The sequence below is a fragment of the Conger conger genome, chromosome 15 (genome assembly GCF_963514075.1).
Source record: "Conger conger chromosome 15, fConCon1.1, whole genome shotgun sequence".
Lineage (NCBI taxonomy): Eukaryota > Metazoa > Chordata > Actinopteri > Anguilliformes > Congridae > Conger > Conger conger.
The window spans coordinates 15,555,779-15,573,488 of NC_083774.1; the positions used below are offsets into that span (position 1 = coordinate 15,555,779).

Sequence of the window (17,710 nt, forward strand, 5' to 3'; positions counted from 1 at the left end):
CAAAAAGACTTGAGGCTGTAATTGCTGCCAAATGTGCATCAACAAAGTATTGAGCAAAGGCTGTGAATACTTATGTACAGGTGATTTATTAGGTTTTTTTTTTTTTAATATAAATTTGCAAAAATTTCAAAAAGAACTTCTTTCATGTTGTCATTATGGGGTGTTGTGTGTAGAATTTTGAGGAAAAAAATGAATTTATTCCATTTTAGAATAAGGCTGTAACATAACAAAATGTGGGGAAAGTTAAGCGCTGTGAATACTTTCCGGATGCACTGTATATGTATGTGTGTGTATGTATATGTATATGTAGGTGTATGTGTGTGTGTGTATGTACGTGTGTGTGTATATGTGTGTGTGTTTGGCGGGGTGGGTGTGTGTGTTTGGGGGGGTGCGTGTGTGTGTGTGTTTGGGGGGGGGGTGTGTGTGTTTGGGGGGGTGTGTGTGTGCTTGGGGGGGGGGGGGGGGGTGTTTGGGGTGTGTGTGTGTTTGGGATGTGTTGGAGCCTGCTGTACCTGAGACCTCACCTCCTCCGTTAGCGTCGTCACTGAATGATTAACACCGGCGCCGTGTCTCAAGCCTATTTTTAATTTCACTTCAGCTGTGGCTGAGTAGAGGGGCAGAAAACAGCAACCCAGAGAGCCTTTACTTATACAGAGCCGCCCGTATCTCCCCCCTGCGGTACCAGGCCATACCCCTCGTACCCGGGTCTCAGGGCGGGTGGGGACCAGCAGAGTCAGGGTGGGGTTGCGTCTGATTCAGCCTTCAGGTGGCTGGGACTGTGCTGCACACCAGTAGAGACGCTCTCATCTGAGGCCAGTAGTACTGCTGGGGTTTTGTTTTATAACTGATGGTTAATTGATTGATTAATGCCACTGATTGGCCAGAGATTTAACTCCCCTGCTGTGCCAGGTTTAAATCGCTCCCTGATTGGAGGGGAGCACTAAAAAGCAGCAGCACTCCAGCTCTGAGGTCCAGATTTGGGCATCCCTGTTCTCGAACCTTCAGCTTGTCAGGAGAGGAGGGGAGTTTGAGGGCCAGCCGTTGCCATGGCTGCAGCCCATGCCGGCGCCCTGCTCCCTGCTCGCTCTCCGCACCTCCTCAGATTAAACTCTCAAACACTTTACTGCTCCTGTCTCTGCTGCGTGTCAGAGACTGAGGATAACACATCGATTCATCCTCCTCTCTCTCTCTCACGCTCGCATGCTGTCACACACAGTCTTCCTCTCTCTCACACACACACACTGTCTCTCTCTATCTCACACACACTCAAACACACACTGTCTCTCTCTCTCTCTCACACACACACACACACAAACACACACCGTCTTCCTCCCTCTCTCACACACACACACACACACACAAAACACACTGTCTTCCTCTCACTCTCTCTCACACACACACACACACACACACGCACACGCACACAAACACACACTGTCTCTCTCACACACACACGCGCAGTCCCCTCCCCTGTCAGTGCAGTCAGGACCGCGGTGTGAGCGGTGCAGAGAGGCGTCTCGCTCTGAGGGAATGCAGAAGTGGCACAGGGCGCCGTGCCCGTCGGCCAACACCGCAGTGGAGAGAGAGACAACCGTCAGCCCTCCTGAGCGCAGTCTGGGGAGCGAAGGCAGAGAGAGAGAGAGGCAGGGAGAGGAGGAGAGGAGAGACGCGGAGGCTCTGTCCCGCTCCTGTCCCTCGGGCTCTGCCCCCCTCCTCCCTCCTGTCTGGGTGAGCCCTTTTTTGGGGCAGCCGATCCCCTCTTTGATCGTGGGTGACCTCTGAGGGGCGCTGGACCGTGTGGGACCGGGTTGCTGTTGACGTGTCGCGCGGTGAGCTGAGCTAGCGGTTCCTTTCATTTCCCGGTATCCTTCAACTTCGCGTTTCCCGTTTCATTCGCACTTCTTTGGAAAGGTGGGGTATTTCACGCTTGCTTACCGTGAATCTGCCATGGTGAAGTTATTCTATGGGGGTTGGATGGAAGGGGCTTATTGAGAGCGAGGTTTGTATTTGTTGGGCACGACTGCAGCCATCAGTGATTTAGGAGGCCGGGGTCTGTGAATTTGAGCAGTCGGCCTTTTTTATGTAACAAAACTGAAAAGTATCGTGAGGGGTTGTACAGCATTGCACAGCAAGCAGGAAAAAGAATCTACGCTGCTGCTATCCTCTGTGTTCATTTGTGTTTGTTTTACCGTTTACGTTTTGTTTTTATTTTGTTTGCGGCGAGGCAAAGATCCACCCTTGGTACTCAGATAATCCCAGCATGGTCTTTGAGCATTGCATGAGAATCTTTTGTACCTGAAGTGTATGCCGTAAGGTAAGTGTCCTCCCATTGGCTCTGTTATTTTACTCTGAAGGGGAAACAGTCCTCCTGCCCCTCATGTCTGTGCAAACCACATTAAAACTGAGAGCAGAATAACAGGCACAACGCGGGACTGTGCTGTAAAACTCATCCATGAGGTCAAAACGGAGCGATGGAAAATTAACAAGTACAAAATGGAGGTCTAGATGGCTTTATTAAAATGCAATCCCCGCATCTTCTTTTATGCGCATCTTGCATTTACTTGTGCACTTTGTGCATGTGTGTTTATGTATGTGTGTGTGTGCGTATGTCAGTGTGTGTGTGTGTGTGTGCGCGCGTGTTTATGTATGTATGTATGTGTCTGTATGTTAGTGTGTGTGCGCGTATGTTAGTGTGTGTGTATGTGTGTCCTTAAAAGCTTGAGTCAAACATGGTGGATGGTTCAATCGGACCTAGTTGATTGAAGGGTCATTGGAGAAGAAGACCCAGCATGCACAGGGACTTGCGGGGTGGAAGCAGATGATTGGGTGGCTTTTGGAGTGTCGATGCTGTTCCTCCCCATTCTGCACAGAGGCAGCAGACTCCCCATGTGTGTGAGAGAGGCTCTGCCCTCTTCACACCATCTCTCTGGCCTCATTAGTGACTGTCTGAGACCGGTCTGCGGAGAGAACGGCAAGCCCACAGATACGCTCACACACTCCTGCAGAGACTCGCTCACACACTCCTGCAGAGACACGCTCGCAAACACACAGCCACCCGCACAGAGGAGTCACACCGAACAACAGGTGATGCACAGTGTGTTATTCTGAGGTGTGGTTTCCAGGTATTAGGATTCCACTGTGGAGAAGCTTATTGACTGTTCACACTGCCCTAGAGAGTCAGAGTTCTGCCAAAGCTGCCACTGTCTTTACAGTTAACTTGAACTTTGAACTTTCTTCATGTTGAAATGTTTGCCAACCGTAAAATTCTGTAGCCTAGATTGTCAGTGTAGGGGTGCGTCTGTGTCTTTGTCTGTGTGACGTGTGGTGCGATTGTGTATGTATATGTGCATATATATGTGTGTGTGTGTGTGTGTGTGTGTGTGTGTGTGTGTGTGTGTGTGTGTGTGTGTGCGTGTGTGTGTGTATATGTGCATACATGTGTGTCTGTGTGTCTGTGTGTCTGTGTGTCTGTGTGTCTGTGTGTCTGTGTGTCTGTGTGTCTGTGTGCAGTGTATGTGCGCGGCGTGAGATGATAAATGAGTCTTGCTCTCCAGAGCGTGTTGAGTTTGTGTGCTGGTTCCCTGGGAGACCGGACCCCGTGTACCCCCTGTCTGCCCTCAATACTCACCTCTCTTCCTCTGGAGCAGCCAGACACTCTTCCTCTCACCTTCATCTGGCAGAAACAAAAAAGAGACAGAGATCTGGGTCATTTTCTCTTGGAGTTGGCAATCGTATAATGCAGTGTGAGCAATAAATGTGGAAGCCAAAGCCAGTTGAAGACGATTAGCTTTGAATATTGGATTGTTCATCATATGGGATGCCAGCACCCTTCTGAGTCATCATCTGGTTTTATAAATGCTGTATTAATATTGCTGATTACTGCCAGAACAATCTACGGCCATTTACGTGCGTAGAAAACCTGGTTATGGAAAACACAAACCCATTAAAAATGTGTCAGGCCTTTCCTTCATGATGTCAAGCTGCTCTTCAGTTGCGGTCAAGCTCGTACTCGATGAACGGGTCATTCCCATTTCACCTGACATGGGATGCTGGTGGCACTGCCATTGCTCCTGTTTTTAATCAGCGGTTAGCGCAATGCTGTCAGTGTTCTCGTTTCCGTTTAGCGGTTAGCACATTACTGCCACTGTTTGTATTTTAATTTAGCTATTAGCGGAGTAGCCTACTGCCGCTGTTCCTGCATTCCTTTAGCAGTTAGCGCAGTACTGCCACTGTTCCAGTTTTCAGTCAGGAGCTAGCGCAGTCACGCCTATTTTCCTGTTAAGAAAAACAATTTCCTTTCTTCAGGCTTATAGTTCCTGCCATGTTAGCACGAGGTTTGGTGACAGGGAGTTCCTCCGTTTTGCCCTTAAACCAAATGCCTGGGAAAGCAGTCAAACGACGGTGAACTGATGAGATAATTTTAAACATTTATCGTAACACACTGTACTAACTTTGGTATGAAACTCCTGCTAAAGGGCCTGTCTCGGCTTGTAAGCACCTTGTAACCACAGTGATGCATATGCCTCCCCTGGACCGCGATCACAGTCTGCCCCCACCTCTCCCAGTCTGCAGTCTCACCAAGGAAAGAGGGGGCATGTTCCAGCAAATTGAATCCCAGTCTGCGGTGACATTTCCGGGCTACGTGCACTCACGTCAGCCTGAGGACCGTGCCTGCGTGGTCCCCGTGCATTCTCTGCTGCTATTTAAGAGGCACAGTCACAACAAAGTCTGTCCCCTCTATGGGCACTAGACCAGTTTGCTTGGACAGTAAAATCCTGCATCGGGCCCCAGACAGCTCAGGGCCACCTCTGGGTGGAGGTGACGCAATTGCAAGAGCTGCAGTGTAATTGCTGAACGATCTGCTCACAGTTTTTTTTTTTTCAGAATAAACAAACCGAACACCGTGCGAAAAGGCAAATACTACTGCAGGATATTCTCATTAAATCGTTTTCTAAACATGCGTATTCTGATTCGAATAGGAAGAGAAATGCTCCACTTGAATCTTGAAATTGTAGCTTTTGAAGGATTGTGCTGGACTGATCAGCGCTGATGTGGCACTCAGTGTGAGCGTGAACGGTTTGTCATTCTCTCAGCAGGAAGATGAAATGGGTATTTAGTTCCCATCATGCACTGCTGTTTTATTATGTGTGGCTCTTTACCTTACTCTCTGAGGAAGGAGGGACATTCTCAACAGGCCCGTGCTAACCCACCCTTCATGACAAACTCACTTTCCAAGTGTCTCTTAGGGCCAATCCAAAAATCACCTACTGCCAGTGCAGTAGTGGACAGATGGGTTTGATTTGAGTTGTAATTGGTTTCCTCAGTCCTCCTTAAGAAATCGACACTTGGACGTCCTTATCACAGCCGAGCACGCTGGTCATGTCAGAAAGAAAATCTTTTAAAGGGGATTAACCGTTGAAGGTAATTTGATGGGGGAATGGCTGCTTGGTGAAGTGTGTGAATGGCCATGCTTCAGTGAGCAAGCCAACGTTGTGCTAATGGGTTCTGTGCTGCTGTGTCTGGATGTGTGCTGTGTCACCCCCGTGATTGGTCAGAGATGTGATTGTGTGCCAGTCTTGTATAGAATCCTGCAAGTAAGCTGTGGAGGATAGTCTCTCTCTCTCCTGGTTATGTGATGATCTCTCTCCCCTGTGTGTGCTGGTCTCCTGGTTGTGTGATGGTATCTCTCTCCCCTGTGTGTGCTGGTCTCCTGGTTATGTGATGGTATCTCTCTCCCCTGTGTGTGCTGGTCTCTCCTGGTTATGTGATGGTATCTCTCTCCCCTGTGTGTGCTGGTCTCCTGGTTATGTGCTGGTATCTCTCTCCCCTGTGTGTGCTGGTCTCTCCTGGTTATGTGATGGTACCTCTCTCCCTGTCGCCCTGCAGGTCAGTCCCGGGCCAGCATGATCCCACTGAAGCACCCCAGGAACATCAAAGCCTCTGACGACAACCTGGCCTGGAACGAGCAGGAGGCCCTGGAGGACGGCCCCAAAGCCACGCCCCCCCCACTGCCCAAGAAGACGGTGGCCCGCGCCAACACCGAGCCCGCCACGCTGGGCAAGGAGCCCCCGGCCCCCCGACCCAAGGGCGAGGCCAAACCGGGGGGCACCAACCTGAGCGTGGCCAACCCCCTGTACGACCTGGACTCCACCTGGGAGACGGCCAGCCAGAGCTCCTCGCTCAGCTCCGAGCCCCGCCCCCTGGAGCAGGAGTCCGGCGATTCGCTGGAGCGGCCGGCGGGCGGGCCGGGGCGGCCCACCAACAGCCTGTCGTGCCTGAGCTCCACCCCGGGCCCCGGGGCCGGCCGGGACAAGCGGGGCTGCCGCAGCGCTGAGTCGCTGGCGGGGCGGGGCCGGGCGGCGGGGCGCGGGGGCGCGGCGAAGCCCCAGAGGCCCGTGCTGTACAAGGGCACGGAGAACTGGGAGGAGGTGGTGGGCCGGATCCGCGGCCTGCACACGGACACCCTGCGCAAGCTGGCGGGGCGGTGCGAGGACCGCTTCATGGCGGGGCAGAAGGACCACCTGCGCTTCGGCACCGACAGCTGGTCCCACTTCCGCCTCACCACCGGCCGGCCCTGCTGCGAGGCCGGAGACGCCGTGTACTACACCGCCTCCTACGCCAAGGACCCGCTCGTCAACTACGCCATCAAGGTGAGCCACGCGCCCTCACACGCAATACACACCCTGCGTATGCACTCCACACATACACACACGCCACACACCATACATACACACACACCACACACCATACATACACACCATACATACACACACACCACACACCATACATACACACCATACATACACACACACCACACACCATACATACACACACACCACACACCATACATACACTCCACACATACACACACACCACACACCATACATACACACCACACATACACACACACCACACACCATACATACACACCACACACCATACATACACACCACACATACACACACACCACACACCATACATACACACCACACACACACCACACACCATACATACACACCACACATACACACACACCACACACCACACATACACACACACCACACACCACACACCATACATACACACCATACATACACCCGCACATCACACATACACACACTACATATGCACACCACACGTACACACACACACACACACACACACACACACACACACACACCACACATTCACCCGCTCATACACACACGCACACACCACACACACACACACCCACACATACACCCACACACCACACATACACCACACACACACACCACGCATACTCAATCACACACATACACACCACACATACACCTGCACACCACACATACACACACTACATATGCGCACCACACATGCACACACACACATACACACACACACACACCACACATACACCCACACACCACGCGCACACATACACAAGTGCACTCATAAACACATGCTCCACGCAGGCAGGAGAGGACAGCGTGTGTGATTGACAGGTGGGAGAGTGCGGTGCATTTGTTCCACTGCTCATTAACTTTTCTGCAGAAGTTGAGAGCGATGGAGAGGGCTGCATTATTAAACACTAACAAGCCGCAATCATCGGTCCCCATGCACAACACACTTCAAAGCCCTGCTCTCAGCGAAGATGCACACAAACACATCCTCCTCCTCTTCCAACCCCTATCCCGACGAAAACCTAGCACAGCAGTCTCTCATAGCACCCCCACCCCCGTCCTCAACCCAAAAATACACTGCTGCAGTCTCGGAGAGCGCAAACATAAACACAGCGCCGCGGTTTGACAGCACGTCTTCTGATAAATAAATAAAGCCGAGCCGGGGAGCGCTCCTCCCGCCTGCCACCCAGCCCTAATGAGAGTCTCGGTGCGCGAGGAGCAGGCCTCTTCAGGCTCAGGAGTTAAATTCAGCCCACGTCTCAGCCTGCTAACGAGCGGAGCCGGGGCGCGGGGCGAGCGGAGACGCCGTTCCTCCCGGGGCTTTCCGGAACTTTCTCTGACATTGTGGAGACGGAACTCCGTCAAGGACGGATGGGGCTTGGGTCTCCTCATGCTAACGCCACCTTGTAGGCTCACATGTTTGAGAGCATGAACCCTTTACATTACATTACATTACATTACATTCATGGCATTTGGCCGACGCTCTTATCCAGAGCGACGTACAGTTGATTAGACTAAGCAGGAGACAATCCTCCTATGGAGCAATGCAGGGTTAAGGGCCTTGCTCAATGGCCCAATGGCTGTGCGGATCTTATTGTGGCTACACCGGGGATTGAACCACCGACCTTGTGGGTCCCAGTCATGTACCTTAACCACTAGACTACAGGCCTTTAAATGATACATGCGTTTTGTATTTTCTTGAGCATTTTTCAGTGGCCTTTCTGGAGGCAAGTGGTAGTAGTATGCAGTTGGTAGCATGTTTATTTTTTCAGAAATGAAAAATTATCTTTAATGGGCGAGATGTACATAACCTAAGAAATAACCTAATATGAAATACAGCCATGATTAAGAATATATTGTTCAGAATTATCCTGGCTGCTCTGGTTTGAGTTGAGATATTTTGTATGAGTTGAGATTTTTCATGAATTTGCTGTTTCTCTTCTGAGTTACATAGCTTGAAAACCCTGGAATAACCCTGTGTTGATTGAAAACCTGGCTGCCCAGTGCTTTGATCTAATGTTCAAAGCAAGAAAAGTCTTGGTCTTTTTTTCTGAGCAGTAAAAAGTTACCATACTGTTTGAAATATCCAAGTCCAGTCTCAAAATCACAGTGATTATCATGTTGATTGCAGGGTATTAATGTTCTATTATCCCACAGGTTATGTAACTGACTTATGTTCTTGAGAAGTGATGTAAGAAGATAATCTAGAGAGATATAGAGAGTGCTGCTACAAGCCTGTTTCACAAAGCAGGATTACTGAGTTTGCAGGATAACTACAGGAATAAAACCCACAAAGTAGGATTACTGAGTTTGCAGGATAACTGCAGGATACTTCTTTACTTCAGTCCATGTTCAATTCAATTAAATTTTATTTGTACAGCACTTTTCACAGAAGACTGTCCCAAAGACTCTTTACAGTGTAACAGGCTACCAGGCTACATACCGCTGACCACAGACAAGCTAAATGGTAAATGGTTGGAATTTATATAGCGCCTTACAACTGTACAGCTGTACAGCTGATGCTTCTCATTCACCCATTCTTACACACACTCACACACCAGCAGCGATTGGCTGCCATGCAAGGCACCAACCAGCTTGTCAGGAGCATTTGGGGGTTAGGTGTCTTGCTCAGGGACACTTTGACACACCCAGGGCGGAATCAAACCAACAACCCTCCGACTGCCAGACGACTGCTCTTACCTTTTTGCGTTCTTTTTTTTGTGAAATTATTTTATGCTCAGTGTCTCCATTTAAAATAACCATTCAACCATAACCACAGAACACATCACAGATAAAGAAAACAAAGGCAAATAATTTATTTAAATATGCATGTAATATTGGACGGGGAGAATGGGATTGGTGTGCGTGTTCGTTTGCGTGGTCGGGGGAGGGGGGGTCACACAGGAATTGCGTGAAGCAATATCCTCCGTGTTCTGGCACAGACAAAGAGACTCCCGCGGATATTTCAGGAGATTTCTACATCTCTAATGACTGCGTTAATGAGCCCTAACCAGTACTCACCGCACGGCGTGAGGCACCCGTGTTGTGCAGTTGCCGTGGAAACTCTTCCCTCCCGCGTTTGGTATTGGATGCTGCCGTGGATTGTTAGACCAATGCCTCAGTGCCTGCCTCTCTCCCGTTTATTGCTTCCATGTTTAAATGCTGTTTATGGAATCATATTTACTTGATATCTGAATCTGCTCTCACAGTCCTATCATTCAGGCATGCTGCTGATCGTCTTTCTATGTTGAGAATAAAATAGTAATTCCAGTGGAATGCTGGTGCTGTCCTGACAGCGTTGCTCTGTGTAAGAGATGCCTGGCCTTTCCTTATATTTATCTCTCTCTCTGCCCCATATAGACACGGGCTTATATTTAGTAGCACTTGAATGAACTCTGTGTCAGATATAGCATGGTCGAGTTGTTGTTCTATTTAACACTGTCTGTATCATATATAGATGGGGTTTTATATAGCGCTGTGTGCATTTAACTATCTGTGTTGGATATAGACTTGCAGTTCTTATGTTCCTGCTCTGTCAGAGATATAAATAGTTTGTTAATATTTAGCTTTGTTGATGTTTAAGATAGAGAAGTGTAGTTTTTATTTTTAACTTTACATATATAGACACGGTGTGGCCATTTGGTCCTTCTTGTATGTGTGCATATAAGTACGTTCCAGTCTGTGTGTGTCTGTGTGTGTGAGACAAGGTGTTTGCATATGGTTTGCTTGATGCAGGGGCTTAATGTGTAGACATGGTGTTTACGTGCTTATATTTACCACTGTGAGGTGTTGATGTGTTTAACACTTTGTGGTGTTGATGTATTTAACACTGTGAGATGTTAGCATGTTTAACCCTATGTGGTGTTAGTGTGTTTAACCCTGTGTGGTGTTAGCGTATTTAACACTGTGTGGTGTTTGTATGTTTAACACTGTGTGGTGTTGATGTATTTAACGCTGTGAGATGTTAGTGTGTTTTTACACTGTGATATGTTAGTGTGTTTAACCCTGTGTGGTGTTAGCATGTTTAACACTGTGGTGTTAGCGTGTTTAACACTGTGTGGTGTTGATGTATTTAACACCGTCAGACGTTACTGTGTTTAACACTGTGTGGTGTTGATGTGTTTAACACTGTCAGATGTTAGTGTGTTTAACACTGTGTGGTGTTAGCGTGTTTAACACTGTGAGGTGTTAGCGTGTTTAACACTGTGTGGTGTTGATGTGTTTAACACTGTCAGATGTTAGTGTGTTTAACACTGTGTGGTGTTAGCGTGTTTAACACTGTGAGGTGTTAGCGTGTTTAACACTGTGATATGTGTGTGTTTAACACTGTGTAGTGTTGATATTTAACACAGTGAGATGTGTGTGCTGTTGTTGTATTTAACACTGAGATGTGTGCTGTTGTATTTAACACTGTGAGATGTGTGTGGTGTTGTTGTATTTAACACTGTGTGGTGTTGATATTTAACACTGTAAGATGTGTGTGCTGTTGTTGTATTTGACACAGTGAGATGTGTGTGGTGTTGTTGTATTTAACACTGTGTGGTGTGTGTGGTGCTGTTGTATTTGACACTGTGTGGTGTGTGTGGTGTTGTTGTATTTGACACTGAGATGTCTGTGCTGTTGTTGTATTTAACACTGAGATGTGTGTGCTGTTGTTGATATTTAACACTGAGATGTGTGTGCTGTTGTTGTATTTGACACTGTGAGATGTGTGTGCTGTTGTTGTATTTGACACTGTGAGATGTGTGTGCTGTTGTTGTATTTGACACTGTGAGATGTGTGTGCTGTTGTTGTATTTGACACTGTGAGATGTGTGTGCTGTTGTTGTATTTGACAGTGTGAGATGTGTGTGCTGTTGTTGTATTTGACACTGTGAGATGTGTGTGCTGTTGTTGTATTTGACACTGTGAGATGTGTGTGCTGTTGTTGTATTTGACACTGTGAGATGTGTGTGCTGTTGTTGTATTTGACACTGAGATGTGTGTGCTGTTGTTGTATTTAACACTGTGTGGTGTTGATATTTAACACTGTGAGATGTGTGTGCTGTTGTTGTATTTGACACTGTGAGATGTGTGTGCTGTTGTTGTATTTGACACTGAGATGTGTGTGCTGTTGTTGTATTTGACACTGTGAGATGTGTGTGCTGTTGTTGTATTTGACAGTGTGAGATGTGTGTGCTGTTGTTGTATTTGACACTGTGAGATGTGTGTGCTGTTGTTGTATTTAACACTGTGTGGTGTTGATATTTAACACTGTGAGATGTGTGTGCTGTTGTTGTATTTGACACTGTGAGATGTGTGTGCTGTTGTTGTATTTAACACTGTGTGGTGTTGATATTTAACACTGTGAGATGTGTGTGCTGTTGTTGTATTTGACACTGTGAGATGTGTGTGCTGTTGTATTTGACACTGTGAGATGTGTGTGCTGTTGTTGTATTTGACAGTGTGAGATGTGTGTGCTGCTGTTGTATTTGACACTGTGAGATGTGTGTGCTGCTGTTGTATTTGACACTGTGAGATGTGTGTGCTGTTGTTCTGACGCTGTCTCTGTGCTCTGTGCAGATCTGCAGGAGTCAGGTGAAGGAGACCCAGCAGCAGTTCTTCCACAGCCTGGCGGTGAGGCAGAGTCTGCCTGTGCACTTCAACATCCAGCAGGACTGCGGACATTTCCTGGCCGACGTCCCCACCCGCCTGCTGCCCTGGGAGGAAGAGGAAGAGGAGGAGGAGGAGAAGGACGGCGGAGAGCAGAAGGAAGGCGACGGGGAGGAGGGGAAGACGAAAGAGCTGAGCGAGAAGATGAAGACCGCGGCGAAGAAGAAGAAGGAGGAGGGGGAGGAAGAGGGGGAGCTGGCGGAGGGCGGGGGCGGGACCCTGCGGAGCCGGGTGGTGGTCATCACCCGCGAGGTGCCCTTCCAGACGGTGGCCGACTTCGTGCGGGAGGGGGCGGCGCGCCACGCCCGGAACCCGGACCTGTACGAGCGGCAGGTGTGCCTGCTCCTTCTGCAGCTGTGCTCGGGGCTGGAGCACATGAAGCCCTACCACGTGACCCACTGCGACCTGCGTCTGGAGAACCTGCTGCTGGTGCACTGCCAGCCCGGCAGCCCCTGGAGCCCGGAGCCGGCGGAGCCCAACAACAACGCGGCCGCCCCCTGCCCCGCCCGCCTCATCATCAGCAACTTCTCCCAGGCCAAGCAGAAGAGCGCGCTGGCCGACCCCGGGGAGCTGCGCGACCAATCGCGGCTGGCCCCCGAGATCGTCACGGCGACGCAGTACCGCAAGTGCGACGAGTTCCAGACGGGGATCCTCATCTACGAGATGCTGCACCGGCCCAACCCCTTCGAGGAGACGCCCGAGCTGAAGGAGAGGGAGTACACCGGCGCCGACCTGCCCCCGCTCCCCGCCCGCTCCCTGTACTCCCAGGGCCTGCAGCAGCTGGCCAGCCTGCTGCTCAACGCCAACCCGTCGGAGCGCATCCGCATGGGCGACGCGCGCGCCTGCCTGCAGTGCCTGCTCTGGGGCCCGCGCGAGGACCTGTTCCAGGCCCTGCGCTCGGCCCCGGGGCCCGCGCAGCGCCACGCCACGCTGCAGAACTGGCTGGACCTCAAGCGCACGCTGATGATGATCAAGTTCGCCGAGCGCTCGCTGGACTCGGGCAGCGGGGTGAGTCTGGAGGACTGGCTGTGCTGTCAGTACCTGGCCTTCTCCTGCCCCGAGACGCTGGCGCGCGTGGTGCCCATCCTGCAGCAGACGCCCACGCAGCTCTGAGGTCCCTCGGGACCCACCCTGCCAGCCTGCTGTCCGCCATCCTCCAAACCCGCACATGTCCTCTGAACAAAAACAAAAACAGAACAAACCACCATCCGCTTTCTCCCGACAGATGCAGTTTCCCGCGCTGTACTCAAAGTATTTTTAGATTCATGGATGTGTTTCGATTTCTTTGTTGTCTTATTGTTTTGGTTTTTTTTTTAATCGCTGGGTTGTGCTGATGGTTTTATGACTTTTAAATCTGTTTGGCTTTGGGAAGTTACGGAACGGGGTGGCGGAAGTGAGCCTGTAGTTCTGAAGGTCCTCTGGTCTCCATCGCACGTCTTGTCTTTCCGCGTCGTGCCTGACCGGCCCTCAACGTCTTCTCTTCCTTTGATAGTGCGATGCACAGTACGTTCAGCCTGGGAGGATACGAGTGGGAATGCTGTTCTCGATGTTTCCAGAACTTGGCCTCTTGCTCTTTCTCGGCGTATTCGTAACTCGCGCTCGAGTGACCTGCAGGAGCGCACGGGTGTGACACGCTGAGGTGCAATTTGGGACGGAAGGCAGGGCTTCCTGGTGCCGGGGTCGGAGAGAGGGAGAGAGGGAGAGAGAGAGACTGTTGTTCAGGCTACCTCGGCGTCAGTGAGCAAACCACCTTCTCATCATTCTCACACCATGTCAGGCAGCAGGTCCTCAGTGTTACTGCGGTCTCAGGAGGGGTCTCCATAAGGTCACTCTCACCGCTGAATACTAACAGTGTCCTTGGGTATGGCACCACGGCAGCCAGCAGATCTCTGGCAAACACATCACTTTACCAGAGCCCAGCTCCTTTATGGAAGCGGAATGTAAGGCAATATATTGCAATGAATTTTTAAAATGTATATAATATATAAATATAGATAATTATAGACATATGTCAGTGTATTTAAAAATATATATTTCAATATCTGAGAATGACATGAATTTGCATATTTGCCCCTTGAATTGTACAATATCCTGATTCCTCCCCCCCACAGTATATTTTCACTATGTTCTGTTTCCATAAGGGCGGTTCTGGGTGCTGCTTTGAGTTCAGGACTAGCCCCGCTCTAGTCTGAACGTGTAGAGAAAGTCGACTGCAAAGTTAACGCTGCGTTAAGCTCTCCAACCTGAACACGGTCTTCCCCCGGTTAGCCTGAACATCCAATGGTAGAAATAAGTGGTTTCTGTCATCTTCCGTGAGCCACACACGCTCCATAGATTCCCTTCATCACAATCATCCGATTACCTGAGAATACCTTAGAGAAAGAACAACGACAGCCAATTCCCTGTCAGCAACCAGTGACAAAACACAGGCGCCTCATTGCTTTTCAGTGTCAACGTCGAGGCTAATGGCGGTCAAGCTTAAGAACCCGGTATCTTGTGCTCGAATTGAGAAGAGAGAGCACAACTTCATCATATCGCATTGCTTATTTGCCGGCTTATTTCGAAGGTACCATATAAAATTCACTTTTCTATTTTTGTGCCACAGATTATATTTATGCAAAATTTGAATGCCAAAGATGGACGACCCAAGTATGTATGATGTCTGTGTTTCGCTGTAGGACTGCCCTTGAGAATGCCACAGGTTGTAGTCCGTCACTGAAAAGTCGTCATAATCACCTGTAATGAAGTGACCTTACGCTATAGAAACATATTACTGTCTTTATCTGAAAATTATCCATTGTCAAAATGTTCTTTTCTCACTTCTTCTTTTTTTCTTTTTTTATTGTATCATTTGTTTGGTTAGCGTTGTCCTGCATTGTCCTTGTTAAAACGCCTAGGGTCATCCCTGTTTTCTCCATCAAAACTTCAAGCAAAAGCAGAGGTCAGAAAAGTTCTGTTGATCTGTTATTCGGAGAGGGGGGGGGGGGGGTGTTGAATCCCTAGAAAAAGATACTTTTTACTTTTGGATATACGTGCAATTATTGTAAATGTGTTACCTTGGCAAATGACAGTATTTAAAGGTATGTATGTACTCCATATTACAGCACACCCTCTGTTATCTTCACTTTCCCTACGGGCACATAACTGAGACGTATAACAGACGGCACATGGTTCATCCTGTGAGGAGAGGCCCAGCGATGAGGACCGCATCCTGGGCTCAACTTGGATTGTATGCATGAGGGACTGCATGGTTTTTCACATTTTGAATCGTTTCTGTCTGCTTTATTTCTCTCTCTCTCACTCTCTCACTCGTTATAACGGCTCGGACTGATCAGAGATTGCACACCTTCATTAAGAGCGGAGAAACACGTGCTCCTGGATCGAGCTGAGGAGACAGAGGCAGGACACCTCGATGGGGGGAAGCACACGAGCTGCCATTTTGATTACAGGGTGAATGTGGAATGTACGAGTCTGTTACGAGTCATCCCCAATCCCGGCAGGCTGAACCACTATGCTGTGCACGAGGGGCGTGGATCAGTGGACAGTGAGCACTACCTGTACAACCCCTCCTTCCCCAGCCACTAAACACCCCCCCGAGCCCGGCAACATGCACTGTTCCGCCCTTAAGCCCCGCCCTTCCACCCGGCTGATCTTCAGAAGCGTTGACGATTGGTTAAAAACTTCCCTGGGGGAACAGGTACACGCACGCACATGACAGCAAGCCGGTTTCACAGAAGTCCCCGGCTAGTATTTTTACCTTTCAGAAGTATTTATTTTATACAGGCACAGAAATGGCCGCACGGACGTAATCATGCACGTGACTGACGGTGTGGTGGAGTGAGTTGTCTGTCGATGAACTGGGCTGTAAGCGGAGCGGGACGTGGACTGGATGTTTTTAGGGGAGCGAGTGTCTGTACCCACGGGGAGATGCTCCTCCAGGGCACACTGGCTCCAAGCTGCTGCTGGAAAATGACCTACAGTGGAAGAGACTGGACTGCACAGGTGGCTGTCCTCCCTTTCTGTGGAGTGTTTTTTTTTTTCCCAATGTAGACGATGCTTACGATATATATCTATGTATATATACTGTATATACGCTCAGTAAGCACTTTATTAGGTAGGCCTGTACACCAGCTTGTTAATGCAAGTATTTAATCAGCCAATCATGTGGCAGCAACTAAGCAAGCATACACGCATGCAGACATGGTCAAGAGGTTCAGGTGTTTTTTTTTTCAACAAAATGTCAGAATGGGGAAGAAATGTGCTCTAAGTAACTTTGACCGTGCAATGACAGGGTGGTTTGAGTATCTCCAAAACTGCTGATTTTCACACACAACGGTCATTTGAGTTTGCAGATAATGTTGCGAAAAACAAAAAACATACAGTGAGCAGCAGTTCTGCAGGCAGAAACATGTTGTAAGTGAATGAGAGAGGTCAGAGGAGCAGGGCCAGACTGGTCAAAGCTGGTCAAACTGGTCAAAGCTGACAGAAAGGTGACACTAATGCATTACAGTGGTATGCAGAAGAGCATCTCTGAACATACAAGGCATCAAACTTCTAAGTGGGTAGGCTACAGCAACAGAAGACCAATACGTCAAAAAAATCCAATAAATACCTAATGAAGTGCTTACTTGAGTGCATATTGCACTGGTACCCATCTGGCCAGACTGGCATGGTCTAATGTGCAAACTAAACCAGAAAAGCTTTATTGTTTTTGTGTTTTTAACCAATCTTGTACTGTGGGACAGTTTTGGGATGGACTGCGATGCCTTTGTCAGTATGACCCCCTGTGTACAGTGCAGAGCACTAACGGCGCAGACGCGAGGAGGGGGACTTTATTTGCACAGTGTCTGAGCGGATGAGGGACAGCTGGCCGGGGGAAGCGTTTCGGGACTGCACTCCACGCCAGCGCGCTGCGTCACTCGCCGGTCTTCATCAGCAGCGGAGCCTGGCTGCTGTTCGCCATCGCATTGTAATAGCCACTGAACACGCGGGAGGGCTCTCCGCTTCTATATATGTGTATATCTCTCGGCGTATTGCCACTCGTTGTTGATCAAGTTAACCAACAGTAACAAAACAATAAATATATGTTTTTATATACTCGTTTTGTCAGTTTTGTCTTTTGCCATTGACTGGTTTGTGTGTCCCTCTTGTGGTGGAAATGGATAATTGTAAGATAATCGAAGCTTTCTTTAACTTTGCCCTTCGGAAGCACTCCATTTGGTAAATGCTGTTATTTGTATAACCATTTGTATAATTATTTATTTCAATAAGAAATACTACATATATTTGTTATTTTACATTTGTGCATGCAGTTTGAGCAGTGGGTTGCTGCAGTGTTCATTTTATTTAGGTTGCCTAAATTAACCTAAAATTACCTTATTGATTTATGAAACCAAA

The 17,710-nt window shown here is 48.9% G+C and overlaps 1 protein-coding gene across 5 annotated transcripts in view; it reads left to right on the plus strand.

Annotated features, from left to right (window-relative positions):
* Window positions 1-17,410, plus strand: part of peak1 (pseudopodium-enriched atypical kinase 1) — a 134,180-nt gene extending 116,770 nt beyond the window's left edge. For all 5 annotated transcript variants that reach the window (XM_061221895.1, XM_061221893.1, XM_061221894.1 and 2 more), the window contains 2 exons: window positions 5,887-6,650; window positions 12,224-17,410. In XM_061221895.1, the coding sequence (XP_061077879.1) occupies window positions 5,887-6,650; window positions 12,224-13,426 (1,967 nt within the window). In that variant the 3' untranslated portion in view covers window positions 13,427-17,410. The remainder of the gene's footprint in view (window positions 1-5,886; window positions 6,651-12,223) is intronic.
* The last annotated feature ends 300 nt before the right edge of the window (window positions 17,411-17,710 follow it).